Raw genomic sequence first — 21,856 nt, 5'->3', positions numbered from 1 at the left:
TGATAGTGCACTTGATTGGCTTTGTCTGAAAAAGAAGGTTGAGGTTTGCCATCAGTAAAAGTGGAGGATTATTTTGATCCTACTTTAAGGTAGTATTGGATGGTAAAAAACTAGAGATATAGAAGATCAAATAGTACTTCGTCATTTTGTCTTTATTTGTGTGAGGATTTAGATTTTTCTTATTAACAATTTTAAAGCCCTTGGTTGAACCTTTATATAAGAGAAAAATAATGTGTTGACATCAGAAACAGGAACATTGTGGTTTTCATCCCCAACAAGTGGTATTAGACTTAGTATTAGTGAAGGCAATGTTTGATAACGTTATGTAGACACGGTTTTTCGTGTTTCCGAAAACAAAAACGGATTTTTTTTGTGTTTCATAAACTTGTTTCTTGAAATTTTTTTTACAGACATAATGCCACTAAAAAACCCAATAGTATCATCGGATGCCCAAAAGGGAGAGAGGGTTCGGTTGTCTCTTTTTACGTTTAAATAGTTGAGAGATTTATCGGAGCACAACAACTTTTTTTCCTCTCAAATTCGTTTCTATAAACAACAAAATAAGTTAAACTTGTTTTGTCAAAGTCGTTTCTAGAATTGTAAATAGGCATAAATTTTGATTTATGTTTCTAGAAACGGGTGAAATAGAACAATTTTATCAAACGCTTTTTAAGGTGTTTCTCCGTTTCTGAGAACACGAAAACGCAGAAATGGAAGAAACAAAATGTTGTCAAACGGATGTTGACATTCCTGATAGACGATGAGGACATACCGTCTTTCAAGATAAATGGAAAGAAGAAAGATATGGACATTACTTCTTGTGATAATGGATTTTGAAGCGAGGTTGGGCCAAGCTGGATTTTCTCTCTAAGGCTTCATGTTGGCTCCGACCACCTCTCCTCCCAACTCACCCATACTTCTATATATATATATATATATATATATGGGATATATACGGTCAACCAAAACAATGCTTCATTTCTTGAAGAAGATTTTTGAATTGCATGAATTCTTAAGTAAAGCTGTAGTTTGTGAATCTTATTACTTCCATATTTATTTTTGGAACGAGAAAACACTAGCTCCTCTGACATAGGTAAAAACTAGAGAGCACAAGCATCTTCAGCATGGGGCAAAGAGGTTTTTTTGCACCCACTGTGTCAAGGCGTAGATACATGCCAAGAGGTAGCATTTTTTCTTCCTTACTTTTGTGTTATTTACAAAGTCTCCTTGACTGCACGATGAAGTTCACCACACGGTCTAAGGGTTAAAGGTCCCCCCTCTACACTCCCCTTAAGTGGCCCTGATGGCATTCGGTGAATGGATTCAATTCGCTATGGCCTTAGAGAAATTCGATCCTTTTTTTTTTTTTATTAAATTTCCCTTCTTTGCTATCCATTTTATATGTTCTAAACATGACATAATATATGAACTAAATCCATTGAAGGAGCCCAGACATCATTACTTTGCATCACAACTGTTTGTGCTTGAACAAGAAATTTCCTGGACCGTCCTTGATGAACCTTGCGAATCACGGCCTTTACGTCTAAAAGTTGGGCAGCTTATTTATGTCTTCTTTGTCAAGAGAATCTAGTGATCCTCCTCCCCCATCTGTCTTTGATGCCTCCTCAAGCTGTTATAAATTTGGTAAAGAGAGGGTTCCCTAAAGGGTGGCGGAGATCAATGAAAACACACATGAAAACATCAACAGCAGAACTTTTACTTTTCGTGAGTGGGGCCGACATTTCGCCCTTCCCTGTGTCTAGTATAGAGGCCACACAGCCTTTAGACTTATTTTTTCAATATTTTTAGTCTTCAGTAGTCTTTCAAAAAATCAGAATCCCACCGGAGAGAAAAAAAACGCATTTTTCACCTGCTTCCATACAAGTCCTACCAAGTCCCATCTGATTCCAGCCGATTCAATCTTTGTAATGGGATAGTTGGCAGTGGCTGTACCAATAGTTGATCTTTTACAGCTCTTGCTAGACAAATATTTCAGGCAACTGCAACTTTCCCTCTGTCCTACTAGTATTCAGATCTGCACGTCCAAATTCATAATAGTTTCAGGAATTTCAATGAGTTGATCTAGATACAGGAGGGCGCTCTATTCCGTGTTTGTCACAAATTCAACTAACTTTTTTTCCCCCCCAACAAAGCAGGGTTTAAGAAATCCAGCTGATTTGAATTGAAATGCCGTCTGGAATCTGGCCAACCCAATTTAGCCACTCCCCTCCAAAAACTAGGGTTAGGGCATATTTAGACCACCAATGCTGAACCGATTCTGATTCAGGTTTCAGGAATTTCAATGAGTTGATCTAGATACAGGAGGGCGCTCTATTCCGTGTTTGTCACAAATTCAACTAACTTTTTTTCCCCCCCAACAAAGCAGGGTTTAAGAAATCCAGCTGATTTGAATTGAAATGCCGTCTGGAATCTGGCCAACCCAATTTAGCCACTCCCCTCCAAAAACTAGGGTTAGGGCATATTTAGACCACCAATGCTGAACCGATTCTGATTCAGAACCGATTAAACCCCGCCACAAAGTTCAATTTCTGCTCCATGTCTTGAACATATTATAGGGCAGCCACTAGAAATAACAGTTGTTAAGGTTCAAAAAGGGTGGGGGTGGGGTTACAAATCAAGCGTATTATGTGCTCAATATCAGGAAACAAATCAAGTGCATTACCTATTAATGAGCATATCCTGTCATAACCTTACCTAGGACACTATTCTTTGTCCAACAACTAATAAAATAATACTGTAATTAAATGGTCCCATTAAGGGTTATTTTTTTGTTTTCCCTTATGAATAATTTGTGAGTGATTAAGTAAATGATCCAGCCTGCATTACTTTGTATAGAAGCAGCATCCAATTTTGTAGCTCACTGAAAGAATCAGAACCCAGAAGAAGAATAGGTAGAACATGCTTCGCATCATCAGGGATCCTGCCTTACCTGAGAGTAGATTAGCCAGAGGTTCAAAACCAACGGAGTGGCTCATCAGCTGTTCAGTAGCCATTACATCACCCCTTGTCATGCCATAGGAAATGAGGAGACCCAAATCTTCAACCTTGTACAATGACCAGTCCTTTCCACTGCCTCTGAATGTCATGTCGCTTATACGTATCACCCCGGCAGTAACATGTATTGATCCGGGAGACTGCATCGACGAGTTCTGTCCCAAAGCTGCCTCTTTTGTACAGAATTCTTCAGCAAATGCTGGAGGAGCAGGGATGGAACCCAACATACGACTGACCCCTTTGACAAGGGTACTGTCCCAACCATCCTCGCATTGAGCATCTGTACGATAAAAAGGCAAAAACGATGATCCCTATATTATGTAAAGATAAAAATGCAGAATAGGTGATACTATTTTGATTTACATGACATAAAACCCTGGAAAAGGTGACGAATTGGTAACTTGATATATTCAATGGTTCTGTCCTTTCTCCATTTGATGCAAATATCAAGAACAAGTTTTGAGGGCAAACAGTTGGAACCCCAATGCAATAAAACCAGTACCTGATGCAAGTTTTGTGTCATCTGATTTTTTCTTTGAAGAGGATGCGACTTCACTACCCAGTGAATTCGAGGGCTGTGGTATTGCCAGTTCTTCAGTTCCACTATTCACCTATGTAAAAATTAACAATAAAAGTAAGTCTAATTTCGCAACCAATAAATAAATTTTTTTTCATCAATAAACACGAAGAACCTGAAAGCTTTGATGGTTTATCTTACTGTCTGGTTGAAAGCAGATTGGTCCAAGATGGGATATTCACTCTCCAAGATCTTAGAAGAATCCAAAGGCCCTGACACCAAGTCATTGTCGACAGCATCAAAGTATGTAAGGTATTCATCAAGCATTTCCAGTCCTGATGGAACTGCCTCAACGGGGTTTTGGAGGTCCTTAATTTCTAGGAATGTGCCATCATCAACTGGGAAATTATCAGAAGCATTGGAACTTTTCATTTCATCATTAACTGGGTTATCAGCAATATAATCGCCATCCACGGGATTCAAAAAATCATTCAATTCAAAATATTCATCTTTGATAGGTGCGGGGTCCATCTGATATTGTTCTGGGAAGTCCAAGAACTTTTGATCCTCTGCCGGCTTCGGCAAGTCACCTTGTCCAGCCCTGCCAATAAAGACATTCTGGTTATCCATAGGGAAGCCTCCAGCCTGCTCTAAGTCGTTGCAACCATCTCCATAATAAAAGTTCAGTGGGAAAGGAATGTTTTCAGATGGCGGAATCATGTCAATATTCTGAAACACAAAAAAACCACAGTTCAGGGAAATTGCATGCAACCAGGAAAAAATAAATAAATAAATAAATTGAGATAATAACTAAACAAGAAGTGGAAGCAGTCTATATTCTGCAATTATATGAGGTGTACACTTATAAAAGGAAAATAAAAACAGAACCAGTTGAAGGCACCGAGAGGTAAGCAGAATGAAAATGATGCATATCAAGAATACATTCCAACAGTTCAACAAAATTAGAGAGGCACCAAAGATTTCATCTGACTTGGTCAATATTGCCAGTACATAACTGTAACCTTTAATCACAATCATAATCACAGTAAGATGCATCCTAACAATATCAGAAAACAAAGATTTAACACAGGCAGGAAGAATTTCATGGTCTGTTCACACAAGCAATTAAATAATAAGGTATCTGTTACCTACTAATAAAAGTGATTTAGAAAAAGTAGAACATCCAGTGGCAAGAAGAAAATTAAGTCAGAAACCTAGAGAATGTCAATCCACAAAGATTCAGAGACTGGGTAAGCATCCACAGAAAGAAACTAATGTTGTCAAAGAAAGACTTTAGTTGTGCTAATGTTGCTAAAAGAGAGCAGATAAATTCAACACAAAAGGAAATATGCATCCCCAAGCACAAGATCAACTTGTTCTGAGAGTGATGCAGATAACACACATAATTGGGTTATATAAGTGGAAATGAGCCTTGGATTGGGTTATATATGTGTTGGGCCTTTCACCCAATGGGTTTCCTTTGTAACAGGCCACTTTAATAGTTCTAAATTATGGGCGGGTGATGTAGATTCATAACCAAACTGGTCATAACCAAACTGGGCTTGTTTGCGTAGTAATAAGTCCAGGGTTGGGTTGTATACATGTTGGGCCTCTGACACAATAGGGCTTTCAATGTAATAAGCCACTTTTATGGGCCTAAAAGTATGGGTAATAAGGTTGCATATGGGGAATTTTTTTTTTTTCCCTACGAATAAGAAATTCATTACCAAAAGGAAAGAAAAGGGGAAGGGGGGGGGGGGGGAAGGGAAGGGAGAGACCCTAAGACACAACAATGAGTTTGTTCCTTGGGGAACCCCCTACAGGGTGATGGCCATGGCAATGGGGTGATAAGGCCAACTTAGAGCTAACATCAAAGAAGATGGCCTACCAAATCGACTCAAGATACTTAAAGTTGGAAGTCCATCTAAGAGGATTACGCTTCATCCGTAAGTGGCTGATGGCAACCACAGCCCAAAGCACCGAAGGAAGACTTCCCCACAATATCACAAATAGAGTTACCGGAAAAAGTCATGTCAACCCACATCCACTCTCTAAAGGGGGAGAGGCCTTCTTCTAGCAGGCCAGCAACTGGAAAGGACCCTTTTCCAAACTGAGGAGAAAGGGAACTTAGAGAAAAGGTGATCTGCATCTTTGGGTTCATTCCAACAAAGGTAACAAGCAGGGGAGACTTGGATATGACGATAAATGAGAAATGACTGGTGGGGAGGCAGTTGGAGAGGGCTCTCCAGCTAGTAACGGAATGATGGGGTATGCGACCAACAAACCAAATAATCTTGTGCCAAGGGATGGAGGGACCTCTAGAGTAGATCAAATCCCAAGCAAGGGAAGAGTTGAACCCACAAAAGGGAGAATGGAACCAAATGACTATTAACACTAGTGTAGAAGGGGGGAAGTGAGGACCAGAGGGAGGAAAGGGTCAAAGGGGTCAGGTGAGGGGACCAGGCACCAGTGGAGTTGTTGGAGGCCAAAGGGCTATCTTTGGCAAAATTGGAAGATTAAATTGATCTGGCTCCCACAAGGCCACAACTAAGAAGAGAATCCTAGAGGGATGTCAGTTGTCTAATTGAAGGAAGGTAGAGGAACGAAGGAAGGTAGAGGAACTAAGGAAGGTAGAGGAACTGTCACTAATGGAGGTGGAAATGGCCCAAAAGGCGATGGGTCTCATATTGATGAGCTAACACCAAACCCAGGAGGAATTGGAGGAGGGGAAGGGAGTCCATAAGGAGTCTTTCTGAAGGAAGGAGGAATAGACCCAAGAAACTCAAATGCTATTCTGTTTGGAGGCAAGCTTCCAAATGAGCTTGAGGAGGCCTGCATAGTTAGCATCTTTGATCCTATATAAACCTAGGCCACCTTCTTGGTTGGGGAGGCAGATAGAGGCCCCAGCAGATGGGGGGAAGGAACCTAGGGGCATCAACACCTTTCCAGAGGAAGAAACGCATCAAAGATTCAACTTCCTTGATGATGGATTTAGGAAGCTGGAAAATACTAACCCAGTATCGGTAACAAGATTGGAGCACGAACTTAATGAGCTTTAGGCTAGCCGCATAGGAAAAACGTTTGCCTTTACAAAGTTGGAGTCTTTTCCTGATGTGATCCAACATAAGGGAGCAACAGTGAGTTGTAAGCCTAGTAGTGATGAGAGGCAAGCCTAGATACTTAACCGGGAGGGAACGTAGGGAGAAGCTAGTCAAATGGAGAAGATGAGCTTTAGAGGCTTCGGAGACTCCAGCAAGGAAAAGGCAGGATCTGAGAAGGTTGAATGTGGAGGCCTGACAGGGATTCTAAGAGATGGAGGGAGGACATGATAGTCTTGATGGAAAGGGGGCTACCATTGTAAAAGATCATGAGATCATTGGCAAAAGCAAGGTTGGTAAGCTTAAGGGTTTTGCCTTTAGGGATGGGGAAAATAAGACGATGATCGATGGAGGACTGTATAGATCTGGAAATGACTTCAAGAGCAAGGGAGAAGAGGAGGGGAGAGAGGGGACAGCCTTGGCAGATAACTCTAGTGGAATCAAAGAAATCCACTGGTCTACCATTAACAAGGACAAAGAATTTAGGAGAAGAGATGCAAGAATAGATGTAATTAACATAAAAAAGTGGGGAATGAATTGCCTATAGGGTTGGAGATGAAATTCCATTTAATGAAGTCAAAAGCTTTGTGGATGTCAATTTTGAGGAGGGCGGCAAGGGAATGCGTTTTTCCTATCAATCTCATGACAGAGGATGATATTATCAACAATACTTCTGTCAGCGATAAAAACAGGCTAGTTAGGACTGAAAAGAAGTCAACCACTAGCTGGAATCGATTGGCAAGAATTTTGGCTATGAATTTGTACAAAATATTGCAGAGGGAAATGGGCACGAAATCGCTCATGGAAGAGGTTCCCTCTTTCTTAGGAATAAACGGAGGAAGGTACAGTTAACCCTTTAGATTTGGTTGGGGAAAAAGAAGAAGCTTCTAATGGCCTTAACCAAATCAGATTCAATGATGTCCCAACAAGAGGAGAAAAAACCCATCCTAAATCTGTCAGGACCCGGGGCTTTGTTGGATTTGTGGGAAAGGACAGTTGATTTGATCTCAAGAGAAGGGATGGCCTGAAAGGAGGAAGAGAGATGAGGTGAACAAATTTCTTCAATAAATTGGGGGGGGGGGGGGGGTGGAGAGGTCCACGGAAGGGGGTGAAAGATCTCAGAGAAGTAAGCCACAGCTTCAGCTTTAATGTCATCTGGCCGAAGGAGAGTGGAACCATCTTTAGTGAGCATGGAATGGAGTTGGAGTTAGTTTCAGCCTTCAAGGATTTATGGAAATAGGTAGAATTGGAGTCTCCAAGTTATAACCACTTGATGCGGGATATCTGCTTGAGAAAACAGTCTTTTTGGACTATCAGGGTGGAGAGCTTAAGGAAGGAGGCCTTTTCTTCCTTAGCAAGGAGGGGGTTGAGGAATCCAAATGAAGACTGACGTAGATAGGGTATTCACAGGGTTACATTGGCTGAGGAAGATCCCATTCGAAGGAGGAGGAAATCCAGCTAGCCTTAGTCTGATCAAGCCAGCCACCAGCTGGCCAGTTCTGTCCTATGCTGGTCCTCCAAAGCTGACCATCAAACCAGCATAGCAGCCCCTTTTCTGCTTCAGTTTTGCTACTTCAGAACCAGACCAGATTGGCCATCGAACCAGTTGTATTCCCCTTTATTATGTTCTCTTTATTGTCTTCTAGAAGGCCATCTACAGCAGCAATCGATGGGGAAATCCAGCAGCTTCCAGTAACTTGAGTTATTGTTCACGTGAACAGTATTTTTTGCCTTTTTGTCTTCTTATGGTTTGACTTAGTCAACCATGGTTTTGAGTGAAGATCAAGATTTCTAGAAGAGTCCTTATTGTTCTACGTTAGTTGCTTAGTAGACAAGTTAGTAGTTATTTGCCTAAGCTAGTTAGTTTCTATTTTATGTTAGTTTCCTTTTTTAGTTTTGTTTCTAATTTGTAAGGTTGTGACTCGCCTATTTATAGAGTCCTTTTGTAGCCAATTTCAGTTTAGATTGAATGAAATTTATTTGAGATGGATTATGCTGTTTTTCTGTGGGATATAGTTGAGTGAGAGGCCCTAGGTGAACCCTAAACCTGAGGGATGAGATGCCCAAAACCTAGCCTTCTTCCCCCTTCTCAACCCTCCATCAGTTTCTCTTTTCTTCTTTCTTATTTTCTGTTTTAGCCTCTGTGAGAGTGTCTGAGAGTTATTTGAAGATCTGAAGTTCAGCCTATAGATCAGTTCAGAAACACCAAGGAGATCAAAATTGCTTGCACCCATTGTCAGGGTTTTGGACACTTGGATTGACGTCCAGATCTCCAAAACCAGCCAGCAGTTCAAGCTCGTCTTTTTAAGGAAACCTAGACAAGTTACAAGGGATCTTCTTTCTAATTTTGAGGATCATCCGAACCTTGGAACTGTAGTTTCTAAAGAGTGGTCAAAAGTTTCCTAATTCATGTCGACAGCACATCTCTCAATTCAGCCAGCAGGATTTGTTCAGATTTTGGTGGTTTGTTCCTTCATATAGGATCTCCATTCAATCCAAATTTCAGCTTCATCTAAGTTGTGGTTTGTGAGCAATCAAAATTTTCTCTATTCAGTCAGAATTTCAAATCTTGCTTGGGATTAGGTCATATGTGATCTTGTCTTACATCAAAGACGAGCTGGGATGGAAGTCAACCTATCTTTGCAAGTGTAGACTTGAGAAGAGATGTAGCCAAAGGAGGAAGAGCTCCTGGCTTTGAGGGCACCTTTGACGTTCTTAAGCTTGTGGGCTAGGGCAACGAGGGGGAGGAGAATGCATGAATAGGCTTTTCCCAGGGAGAACAGACCATAGGGAGAAATTCAATGTAGTGAGACCACATGTCAAAGAATTTGAAAGGCTTGGGGCCAAAGGAGATATAAACCTAGACAAGGATGGAAATGGGACTATGAACAGATGCTAGGGAGGTCAAAAGTGGCATGGGAGGAGGGGAAGGAAGCCAACCAAGCTTCATTGACGAGGATCAGTTAAAAGCTTCAACAGAGGAGGGGACATAGGGAAACCACCTTGCTTCTCGTGGGAGAATCTAACAACATTGAAATCTTTGCCTATCCCCAAGGGAGGGAATCCACTTGAAAGAAAAAGGAGCAAAGGTCGTCCCAGAGGGGGAGTCCATCAAAGGCCCTGTTGAGGCCATAAATGGCAGAAAAGAAGAACCTAGTAGCCTTGATATGGTCAGAGATGTAGAGGTGGATGAATTAGGGGGAGGAGGAGATAGCACAAACATGGAGTTTGGAAGGGTTCCACGAAACCTAGATGCGGTCATCAGGGTAGGAGACCAAGACGGTGTGATGGAGAAAGCTATACGAGCAGCATTGGACTCGGGGACTAGTTTCAAGGAGCACATATAGGACAGAACGGCTCCCTTTAACAGAAGAAACTACAGCTTGCTTGGCTAAGGAACTAAGTCCTCGGACATTCCAGATGGTCCAAGGGATTATTAGAAGTGGGTGCAACGAATGCATACGGCATTAGCTAGTTAGTTTCTTATGCTTAGTTTATTTTTAGTTGTTTTAGGTTAGTTCAATTAAACCGATTCTAGTGTTATTGGGGTCGAAAGCGAACCGAACTCTATGGGGCCACTAAACATTAGGAGAGAAATGATCCTATCATGCAAGAATTTGGTTTAACTAAGTTGTCTTTAATTATTTATTTCATTGTCATAACTGCATAGTTAGAAAAAACAGGAACGGCAAAAAAAAAAAAAAAAAAAAAGAAATGGACGGTATGGGTTTTAAACGGTGAAAACTTCCAACCAATACAGTCAAAAAAATAGAGAACAGTTTAAAACAATAAACAGACGGTTGTGGGTTTTAAACGTATAGATTTATAAAAAGAAAGGGACTAAAAAATGGTAATATACTCATATAAATTAAGGAATATCTGCATCTAATGTTCAAAATAATTATAACATTCAACACTAATGCATATATATTCCCTTACTCATTATAAGTTCTAAGACATCATTGAATATCATCTAACAACACTTCTAAATTCATACACCATAACAAAAGCAGATATCCAAAGCCTTGTTTAGCAATGAGGCTTGGCTATGATGTTTTTCATTGTTGTCAACATAGTTACCACACTTTCAGAGTGATACATGTTCAGTTGGAGTTGGGAGTCATCATTTTAGAAACACTTTTCAGCAAATGCATCGGTTTATAACTCAATTTTGGGGTCCATGCATTGAATTTTAATTGAAGGTGATGTCACGAGCAATGTAGGCTTTTAAGTTGGCTTTTCATGTTGGTGAAAAAATCAGGTTGATCAGAGTTTGATCATGGAATTTACTATTTTACCTTTACTTCTTTTACTGGTTTATGCATTATCGAGTACCGGTCTTATGATCTGATCTGTTATTGATTTCTGATCTACCTACAGAATTGACTGACAAATTCAAACTCTAATTCTGAGTTCTGTTTGACTTCTGAAATTTACTGTTTTTCCCTTATCCTACTAGTACTAGGATTGGCCAGGATTTTCTGATTTACCTATTCAATGGAACATATAATTTCAGCAAGTATTCTGCCTCTGATTTACTGAACTCAATTGGAGGTATAGGACCATTCAACCATCTGAGTTTAAGTTATTGATAATCTCCACCAAATCTGGACTTTATTCTCTATGAAAAGATCTTGTTTGGATACTGTTTTGATTATTCAAATTCAGTACTACATTAGTGGGAGGTAGGAATACGGGATTTAACTTTATTAGTTTAACTTGAGAGTTGTATTTCATTAAGTAATAGTTATTTCCTTGATTGTTAAGGATAGGATAGAGTCTTGTATGAATAAAACTCCAACTCCTACATTGGATTGAGCTTTAATCATGTGGAACACCAACTCTAACTAGTTAAGATAGAGCTCCAGCTGGAGGGTCATCTTGAGCTCTCCAGATCTGTGCTCCAATCCATAAACCTTTACTGATCTGGGATCTCTGTCCTTCCTCCTCCAACCATCAAAGCCATTGAGTCTCTCATCAGTTCTTTTCTTTGGAAAGGATCCGATTCCACCATGTTCCTCCGCCCCTCCAGCTGGAGCTTTGTATGCCTCCCTAAAGCCAAGGGAGGTCTTGGCCTTAAGCGCATTAAGGACATAAATGCGGCTGGCATCCTCAAACTCATCTAGAGACCAAGGATTAAAGCATCGGTATCGGTCGCCGTATTGGTCGGCCAAAATTAAGATACGTATCGGAGAGTATCGTATCGTATCAGAGATACGCTAAGATACGCTAAAGATACGCACATAAATGGATATGAAACACCTTTTTAAACACTTTTGCATAAAAAAATTATTAAAAAAAGCTATTGATAACATGTATTATGCATAAACACTAAATTGAGGGTATCGCACTAAGAATTCAAGGTTTGTAGTTGTCCCATAAATGTAAAATCCTTGTTCCCAACCTTAATTTCCACTTTAGTTAGAGAGAAATATTGCTGGCAGCAACTTTAGAACAAAAACCCCTCAAAAAATTGTGTTTTCTGAAAAATACCCATCTTGGCCATTATATGACTGTAGCGCACTGTATCGGTACATACCGATACTCACCGATATGTACCAATACTCACCGATACGTACTGATCAATACATACCGATACTCACCGATACATACTGATACTCATCGATACGTACCGATCGATACATACAAATACTCACCGATACATACCGAAACGTATATTTCACCTCGATTTTATATTTTTCATAGAGTATCAAAACGTATCGATAGTGTATTGGTCTATATCGGTATGTATCGTAGGATATATATCGATACGAAAGGATTTTAAAAATTCCATGTATCGTATCGGTCGGCTAAATTTAAAATACTTATCGGAGGGTATCGTATCGGTATCGAAGATACTTTAAACCATGCTAGAGACTTGCCTCTAAAGAGAAAAGCATCTAGGTCTCCTGGGTCTACTCCTACCTCCTGAAATCCAACTCGATCTGGTCCACGGTTCCAGGTCAAGCCTCCTCCTGAGTCTGGAGAGGCATCCTCCATCTAAGACCCTTGGCATTAGAGGCTATCTCCTACTCCATTGGGAACGGAGCCTCTACTTCTTTCTGGCTGGACCCCTGGCATCCTTCGGGAGTCCTCCTTCATCTTCTCAATCCCAGAATTGTTTACTCCTCGGGGCTAGAAAGGATGGCTTCTGTCTCATCCGTCCTCCTTAATGATGGATGGGCCCCCTCCCCTCTCCCCCCTTCTCTGAACAGCATCCGATCCTCTCTTCCCGCTTTTCCCCCAGCCATAGAGAGAGAAAGGATTCCATTCTTTGGAATCCTTCTCCTACCAAGAGGTTCAGCTTCTCCTCTGCTTGGAATTTTGTTAGGTCTAAAGCCCAACCTGCCCTTTGGTGCAAAGTTCTCGGATTCAAAGGCCACATCCCCCACCACAGCTTCACAGCCTGGCGGGCTCTCACCAACTGCCTCCCTACGCAGTCTTTCCTCATCCACCGTCATATTCAAGTCCCACCCGCCTACTGCCTCTACTGGAGAGGAGCCGAGGATGTTGATCATCTTTTTTCTCCAACACTTTCTCCTCCACCATTTGGAAGAAAGTCATCTCTCGTTGTTAGCCCTCTAGCAGAAGAGTTTTCCCTCTTAGTAGGGAATGGCTTTGGATTGATAAGACCTTTCACAGCCCCACCATTTGTGATACCGTCGGTAAGCACGGCTTTTGTGCCACCATCAATCACCTTTGGATGGAGAGAAACCTTTGTAGATGGACGTCCAACTCCCGCACTTTTGAAGGGATTTGGAAAACCATCTCATTTAATGTCTCCACCAAAATTGCTACCCTCCCGCTCTGCACTGTCCCTGACTCCCCAAGAAATAGGCATATTGTTGATTCCTGGAACCTCCATCCTATTCTCCCCCTCTTCCCCTTGAGGGATTGTATCCATTAGTGGTTGTCTCTTAGGTTTATATATATTTATTCATAAAAAAAAAAAAGATTTAGAATTTTAGTTATCAGGGACATCTATTCCTATTATGGATAGAGTGATGCAGATCAAAGCCTAAAGAAGAGGATGAGAATCAAATCCAGAAGCGAAAAAAAAAAGTTTTTTCTGTTCATGTGAACAGTACCTGCATTAATACTTAATAGTAACTGCATGAACAGTGATTTTGGTCCATGCTTTCCTATTTTAATTTCAATAAATTTCTATTTTCTATTTTGTCTTGGACAACAAGCTATCGGTGGAGACTTATAGAAGACTTTCCTTGTCCAACAATTTGTTTCGTTTATTTCCTTTTGTAAAATGTTTGTTTGACTATACTTGGGACAAGAAAATTAGTTTCCAATTTTAGGAGTTACCAAAAGTCTGCCTCCTTTTAGTTTGATTCTTCTTGCACAAGGAAAATCCCTTTTAGAAGGGTTTTCTTAGTTTCCTTTTCTGCTATGTTTCTATTTTGGTTCTTTCTTATGAGGCAAGTTTGATGCCTAACTAATGTAATGACCCTTTAGTGTTGGGCATCCCCATTGTTTTGAGAGAGGATGTGACTCAAGAGAGTCAAAATACAGTGAGAGGTTGTGGGTTAGAGACCCAAGTCTGAAAGAGACTATCTGATGTAGATAAGTCACTTAGGCTTATTTTATTGCAAATAAACCTTGGGTTGTGTTATGTATGTGTTCGGCCTTTGACCCCATGGGTTTTCTTTGAAATGGACCACTCTAATAGGTCTAAAATATAGGTAGAAAGTAGGAAAACGGAATTTTATTCATTAGTTTAATTAGTTTCTATTTAATTCAATAAAGACCCATTAGGCCATTAGTTGGTTGTAAAATCCTATATGGACTATTAGTTAGTTAGTCTTATTCCATGTTGGAGTCATAAAGTCAAGTCCTAGTCCTATTTTGAATTCCTAGTTGTAGTAGGAATGTCTAGTCCTATTGGGAAACTAGCTCCTAGTTGTAGTAGGAGTGTCTAATCCTATTGGGAAACTAGCTCCTAGTATTAGTATGATTGTAAACTTCCCCTCTATAAATAGAGAGGCATATGTACCGTTATTGAACAGATTTGAATGAAAGAAAGTTTGCATTTATAAAAGAAAGTTTGCAACTAAATGCTTAGAGCAGCTGAGATAGCTGTGGGTGAAAAGCCCAGGCTGAGATAGCCACTTCCTTTATTCTCTTTCACCCTTCTCAACCCCCCATCTATTTTATTCTTCTTTTTATTTTATTTGTTGTAACATTCAAGAGGTATAGTTCAGATTTTGATAAAATTCTCCAGAAATCAGAACCGATCAACAAACCTAGTGGGAATAAAAGAGAGATCAATCTCCTCTCGTTCTCTCTTTCGTACTCTGTTCAGTCAGGTCTTCAATCAGGGTATTCCAAGCCTCATAAGGGTCCCACGATCCTTACCTAGTCACTGTTGGAAGCATTCAGCTGCTGTTCTTGAAGGTTCTTCTTAGTTTTCTCTCCTAGGTCAGAAAATCAAGAAAGCTTATAACTTCACAACCAGCCGTCAGAATCCTCTCAACTTTGGGGGTTTTTGTACCCTCCCTAAGGACTATCTACGTCCAAGAGTGCAACTCAATCGGACTCCTACAACCCTGGCCGCACCTCTCTCTCTCCAGCTCTATAACAGGTCTTTCTCTCTCCTATCGGGTTAGGTTTTGGGCTGATTTTGCTCCTATATAGGTATTGTATCCTTGGGGATTTATTTGATGGTATTATTTCTTTGTTTCTTACTCCTATTTGTATTGTTTGGGGTTATAAACTGTGGAGTTAGTTACTTGTAATCTACTCCTGCAACTGGTCTAGTTCACCTCTGACCAGTGAACTAGAGTCAAAAGTTGAGGTTCGTGTTAAAATTTTTCCAGTCATTCCTATTATTGAGGAAGAACTAGTCATTGATGTTCCCATCAACGAGACTCATGTGGGAGAAGTAGAAAGCAACAAGGTTGCCACAATGAACAATGAGGTTGAGACTAGGGAACTTGACATTACAACAACTGTGATGATTGTGAACAGCCAAGAGGAAAATCCTAACGAGTTCAAGAATGAAGTTGTGTTTGAACCATTAATAGAACCGATTAGGAACCACCAGGTAGATGAACCAAAAGAGCTTTATGTTGCATTGAAGTTAGAAGAGATCAAAGGTGCATATGTAGATGACCGTATGGATACATCCGAAGATGTTGAAGTTGAGCATATGGAGTTTGTCATCCCATTAAAGTATCTTGAAGATCGAGCTCCTCACATTCTAGACTACATCTTTATCATCAAAGAGCTACCTGAATTTTTCTACGGCTTGAAAAGAGACGTGCACCATGATATAATCACCCTCACACTCTACAAAATTCGAGGAAGAATTTTTTCTAAGAGAGGGCGATTTGATGTAGATAAGTCACTTGGGCTTATTTTATTGCAAATAAGCCTTAGGTTGTGTTATGTATGTGTTCGGCCTTTGATCCCATGGGTTTTCTTTGAAATGGGCCACTTTAATAGGCCTAAAATATGCATAGAAAGTAGGAAAATGGAATTTTATTCATTAGTTTAATTAGTTACTATTTAATTCAATAAAGGCCCATTAGGCCATTAGTTGGTTGTAAAGTCCTATATGGACTATTAGTTAGTTAGTCATACTCCATGTTGGAGTCATAAAGTCAAGTCCTAGTCCTATTTTGAATTCCTAGTTGTAGTAAGAGTGTCTAGTCCTATTGAGAAACTAACTCCTAGTATTAGTATGATTGTAAACTTCCCCTCTATAAATAGAGAGGCATATGTATTATTATTGAACAGATTTGAATGAAAGAAAGTTTGCATTTATGAAAGAAAGTTTACAACTAAATGCTTAGAGCAGCTGAGATAGCTGTGGGTGAGAAGCCCAGGCTGAGATAGCCACTTCTTTTATTCTCTTTCACCCTTCTCAACCCCCCATCTGTTTTATTCTTCTTTTTATTTTATTTGCTGTAACATTCAAGAGGTATAGTTCAGATTTTGATAAAAGTCTCCAAAAATCAGAACCGATCAGCAAACCTAGTGGGAATAGCAGAGAGATCGATCTCCTCTCATTCTCTCTTCTGTACTCTGTTCAGCCACGTCTTCAATCAGGGTATTCCAAGCCTCAGAAGGGTCCCACGATCCTTACCTAGTCACTGTTGGAAGCATTCAGCTGTTCAAGCCTCATAAGGGTCCCACGATCCTTACCTAGTCACTGTCGGAAGCATTCAGCTGTTGTTCTTGAAGGTTCTTCTCAGTTTTCTCTCCTAGGTCAGAAAATCAAGAAAGCATGTAACTTCACAACCAGCCGTCAAAATCCTCTCAACTTTGGGGGTTTTTGTACCCTCCCTAGGGACTATCTACGTCCAAGAGTGCAACTCAATCGGACTCCTACAGCCCTGGCCGCACCTCTATCTCTCCAGCTCTATAACAGGTCTTTCTCTCTCCCATCGGGTTAGGTTTTGGGCTGATTTGCTCCTATATGGATATTGTATCCTTGGGGATTTATTTGATGGTATTATTTCTTTGTTTCTTACTCCTATTTGTATTGTTTGGGGTTATAAACTGCGGAGTTAGTTACTTGTAATCTACTCCTGCATTACTATCCCCCCCTATCCTTCTTCCCTATTTTCTTTATTTTTCTTTCATTGATTGTATTGAAAATCCTACCTAGGATTCGATCACTTGCGATTTGATCTTAAATTAAGGCTTGGGAAATTACCACTTAAACCGCTCGGTTTCTGTTGTCTTCTCTTTATTGATTCACTGTTTTCAATCTGTTATTCACTGTTTCACCTCAGATTTCAATACTGTTTGTCTCATCTATTTTCCTAAAGTTGTTTTCTGAATAATCACCTAACTACCCTTCTCCTAGAGCTACTAGGAATGCCCCTCTATTGTGAGTTATTATTTGACTAAAAGATCTTTTTTGGCTACTGTTTTAAGTCTTTCTATTTAGTACTACATTACATTGGAGTTGATAAATTGCATTTAGATTTACATTTGGAGTCAGTATCAGTTAAAAAGTGAGTTTCTAGTTGTTTTAGGATTTTCTTTTACAGCTAAGATCCTTTTTTTTTTTTTTTTTTGGTTGAAGGGGAGGGGGGGGATGGGTAATGTGTATATACAGATGTAAATAACTTTAATTGGTGTGTTGATCTGATGAGATTGAGCCTCACCATTTTGATTTGGTATGAAGTAAGAATCATAGGCAATTTCTCATTTATTATCCCTCAATTCCCAAGGTAGTGACCAGATAACCTGGCATTCCTATTGTTATTTTGGTTTTCTTGGTTGGTGTTTATTTCACTAGTTAATTTCCACAATCCATCCTTGATAATTAGAATAAAACCCTCAACAGAGTAACATCGGCATATAGCTCTGACGGTATTTGAGAGAGAAGAATAACATCAATTGAATCTTATAAACAGAATGAAACCAACCCACATGCTCCTGATCCTCATACTTATATTCTAGACAGGGAGTCTAACCTTTCGTTTCTGTCCACATTGATGTAATTCCATAACCTAAACCTACTCCCCAATTGGTCTCATGAAGCAGACATTTTACTAGTCAATTTAGTCAATCATCCCTTGATAATTAAAATAAAACCCTCAACGAATGAGATCAGTATCCAGCTCTGAAGGTTTTTACGAGGCAGAGTAAGTGTGATATCATCCGCATCTTACAAGCAAAATGAAACAGTTCCCTGCACTCCAAATCCCCATATTCCTACTCTGAAGTCTAAACTCTTGAGTATGTCCATGTTGACCAGAATTCCATATCCTAAACTAACTTCCAATGGGATCCTGAACCAGAACCAGCCATTCACTAAAGCAATTTCTTCAACTCAACCCTTGATGATCAGAAAATTTCTCAACTGAGTAAGATCAGATAAGGATATAGGCAAGAGATTGTATAGCGGCAACAAAAGAAAATCAACTGTTTATTTTAGGTCGGGAAAATGTTGTATGTTTATTTATTTTTTGTTATCCCACTATAAATGATGAACTACTACATTTATATGCATTTAATGCATCAAAGTTCAAATGTTCAATTGCTAAAAAAAAAATAAAATAAGAGAAAGCAAATACCTGCTCAAGGTCATCAGGCTGAAGATATTCTTCATCTCCAACATCACAGAAGGCATCATCCCCGGTCTCACCCTTTGGAAACAATAAGTTTTCATCTAAAGCATCCTCATCCCATTCCTCCTCAATCAATGGAGCTCCGTAACGCTCTCCGTTTTTAGGTCCCGAACCACTTTTCTGGAAAATTCTACACAGCACATAGGCATCCTGACCACAAGAAACAAACGAATTTATAAATTTGCAATCAATATCAGATAACGACCCAAGAACACTTGCGCATCCAATTTACTCATTATTTACGCTGCTATTGCCATACCTGTGCGAAGCCCATCTTCTCCAACTCCCCGTCGACAAGCCTGTATTCATGCATGACCCAATTGGTCCGTTCGCCATGTGGGGCGCGTCCAATATGGAAGACGAGTGTCTTCTTCATCCCGACTATCCGATTGTTCCGTCGGACCTGCCGGTCCTTCCCGGTCGTCTTCCAGTAGCCCTGCTCTGTAGCGCGATTTGTCCTTGAACTCTTCCCATACTTCTTATCAAGGGCACCAAAGAAATACCATTCCAGGTCTCTGCTCTTCAACCTCGACAGACCTAGAGAATCCAAAATTAGTCCATAAGCGACGTTTTAGGCTACTAGAACAATCCGCAAAAAGAAATTTGATACTCTGAGAGGAATTTAAACTGTAAGATCGAAACAAAGGTATCGACTAACCTGGAAGATCCCATGGCTCAGATTTGTAAAGATCGACTTCCGAGATTGCATCGAAACGAAAGGGTTTCCCGCAGACCTTACGCTTAAGATAGAAACTAACGAGTTCTTCGTCGGTTGGGTGGAATCGAAAACCTGGAGCAAGTGCTCCCACTGCTGCTTCGCCTCCCATGAAGAATTATCTGTTGAGATAGATTTTTCGAGTCTAGTGGATTTGGGGAATTGGAAGAAATTACAGAGACACAGAAGAAAACGGATTCAGCTTCAATCGATGTCGGAAAGTTCTACGAAACCTATCATCGTACGCAGCATCTTCGATCTCATCGTCCTCCAATTTACTCGCAGTTTTAATTTTCACTTTCTTCTCTGTCCTACAATTGCCCCTGAGAGAGAGCTTTTGACTAGTAGAACTCACATTCTGCTCGTCTCGTAGCAGATAGAGTAGAACTTTTTCCAACTGTCAATATTCCGTTCATAACAGACTAGATTGGGAAAGCCATGAAGATGCTTGTAGCCTTCGGATTGGTACAAAATATTCTACTCAATATAATATTTGGATGAGGAGAGAGATTTATTCTAATCTGACGGAAACAAGAGCATCATAATGAAAGGTTATGAGAAATTCGTATCTCAGGATTGTGTTTACTTTGACCAAGGCAATTTTGACCTTCGAGATGGGAGCCACCTCTACGGAAGTTTACGTCACCTCCTATGCATGCTAGCAGTATTGCTCATGAGAAGCTACAGATGCGAGCGATTATTTTTTGGACTCAATGGTGCGGTGAGCATTAGACAGTTGAAAGCATCAGGACACGCATCCTAAGGTCTTCTTGATCATCCAATGCTCATTGTATTGTCACACTCACTACAACGAATGTTTTTGTCCATAACGATAAATGATCCGATTTGATTTTAACACCCTAAATATGGTTTTGAGTTCTTTCATCTTATAAGCCAGCTTATTGAAGTTGAATTCTTTTAGATCTGTAATAGTGATGTCAAAGTAGTTGATCACTAGCTCAACTCATAGATTAAAGGGACGATTTGGTGCCATAGTGAGTCTCTAGGAAAGGACTACCAATTACTTAGCAGAAACCCTAGAGTAAAGTGAGAATCCCTTAAAAATGGCTACTTAGTTCAAAGCAAGTAGACACGATCGATGTCCATCAAGGAGACACGATCAATGTCCTTGATAAGGCAGAGTAATATGCCACTATTAGGAAGAGAGAGAGAAGCACCATCATCCTGGATTCCCAAGAGGAAGGAGGTGTGAATCAAATTGACGGCGGCTCCGGGCTCCCCTTCTCCGTCTTACACTATCTCTGCTCTCCGGAGTCTCTCTCCCTCCCTCCCTCGAAACTTTCAAAATCCACAAGAACAGCTATGGTTGAATGGTTTTATTCTATCGATTTAGAGCCAATAGGTTGTTATTCAAAATCGAAACAAACAATTATTACTTAGTTTCATTCTTTGAAATCAAAATTGAATCCAATGATAATTGGTTTATCTTTCTATTTAAATGATTCGGTTCGATTTTTGTAAATGATTCTGATTCTAAATTCACACCCTTATATGAATAATCTATGAAATCATATGAAAAGATAATAATTAAATTTAAAACTCAAACATTACATATAATCAGTCTAGATCATTCCCTAGATATTAAGGATGAAATTTGGATATAACAAATTCTCATGATTGCAATACATGTATCACCATGTGTGATGATAGAAAAGGGAAAATGAAGCACTTGAATTTTTTATGCGATGATCTATGTATAGTAGTGCGTCATAATGACTCAACTAGGGATGGATTTATAAGATTAGTTGGTAGCTGGGGATTTGCAAGGTTGGTTGGTTCGCACCTAGGGATGGATTTATAAGATTAGTTGGTAGCTGGGGATTTGCAAGCACCAACCAACCATATTAGCATTGTTAAAATAAATATTTACATGAAACTCTAATTAGATAAACAGATTTGATGTTACGAAGTAGTCCCCTACCAAGTTAAAGCGACAATTATTTCTTTAAGAAACCAGGTTCCATGGTCTAATGGTGGCTTTCTTTGAATTCCTTCCAAATGTCAACTTCACAAGGTCACGCATGGTTACATTTTGTGGTCTATGATATTCAGATCGTCAAACGTAATCTTTCGGAGAGGATTCCTTCTACCTTTCATCATCTAATTATCCTCAGATGCACGCCACTTCCATTTAAATTATGAAATAGGGTTTCCCAAAAGGCTGTGGCCTTGTGTTAACATGGGATGAGATTTTCACCTTTCATAAGAAGTAGAGTGGTCATTTCGCCTCCTTTTCTGTCTAAGCATAAAAATCACACGTTGCCTTTCAAGCCTTTTTTTTTTTTTCACAAATTATAAGGAAAAAAAAAGACAACATTAGTACCTAGCCGCATGGGCCCTGCATTAGTGTGGGGGTTACGCGTATACATGGGCAAGTTTAATTTGTACTGTA

General features: G+C 39.9%; 1 protein-coding gene and 1 long non-coding RNA gene across 2 annotated transcripts; one reads left to right on the top strand and one right to left on the bottom strand.

Annotated features, from left to right (window-relative positions):
• The first annotated feature begins 1,155 nt into the window (after positions 1–1,155).
• On the top strand, positions 1,156–2,711 carry LOC122083975. Its single transcript, XR_006141785.1, has 2 exons — positions 1,156–2,057; positions 2,288–2,711. It is a non-coding gene; the product is annotated as an uncharacterized LOC122083975 (long non-coding RNA).
• On the bottom strand, positions 2,659–19,821 carry LOC122083967 (NAC domain-containing protein 53-like). Its single transcript, XM_042651927.1, has 6 exons — positions 19,387–19,821; positions 18,988–19,265; positions 18,675–18,878; positions 3,734–4,261; positions 3,518–3,626; positions 2,659–3,295 (listed from the first exon to the last, which is right to left on the bottom strand). The coding sequence occupies exons 1-6, from the start codon at positions 19,553–19,555 to the stop codon at positions 2,844–2,846; spliced, it is 1,740 nt and encodes a 579-aa protein (XP_042507861.1). The 5' UTR covers positions 19,556–19,821; the 3' UTR covers positions 2,659–2,843.
• Positions 19,822–21,856: the final 2,035 nt, after the last annotated feature.

This window comes from Macadamia integrifolia, chromosome 1, assembly GCF_013358625.1.
Source record: "Macadamia integrifolia cultivar HAES 741 chromosome 1, SCU_Mint_v3, whole genome shotgun sequence".
Taxonomy (NCBI): Eukaryota; Viridiplantae; Streptophyta; class Magnoliopsida; order Proteales; family Proteaceae; genus Macadamia; species Macadamia integrifolia.
Note: the sequence above shows the minus strand (reverse complement) of the source record. Positions and strands in the feature narration are given on the sequence as shown.

What these genes read in the sequence shown, in the direction of transcription:
- LOC122083967 (XM_042651927.1), bottom strand. Translation starts at nt 19,555, where the DNA reads ATGGGAGGCGAAGCAGCAGTGGGAGCACTTGCTCCAGGTTTTCGATTC. An exon ending in TGAGCCATGGGATCTTCCAG is followed by an intron (nt 19,266 to 19,386) that starts GTTAGTCGATAC and finishes TGGATTCTCTAG; the next exon opens with GTCTGTCGAGGTTGAAGAGC. An exon ending in AGAAGATGGGCTTCGCACAG is followed by an intron (nt 18,879 to 18,987) that starts GTATGGCAATAG and finishes TCTTGTGGTCAG; the next exon opens with GATGCCTATGTGCTGTGTAG.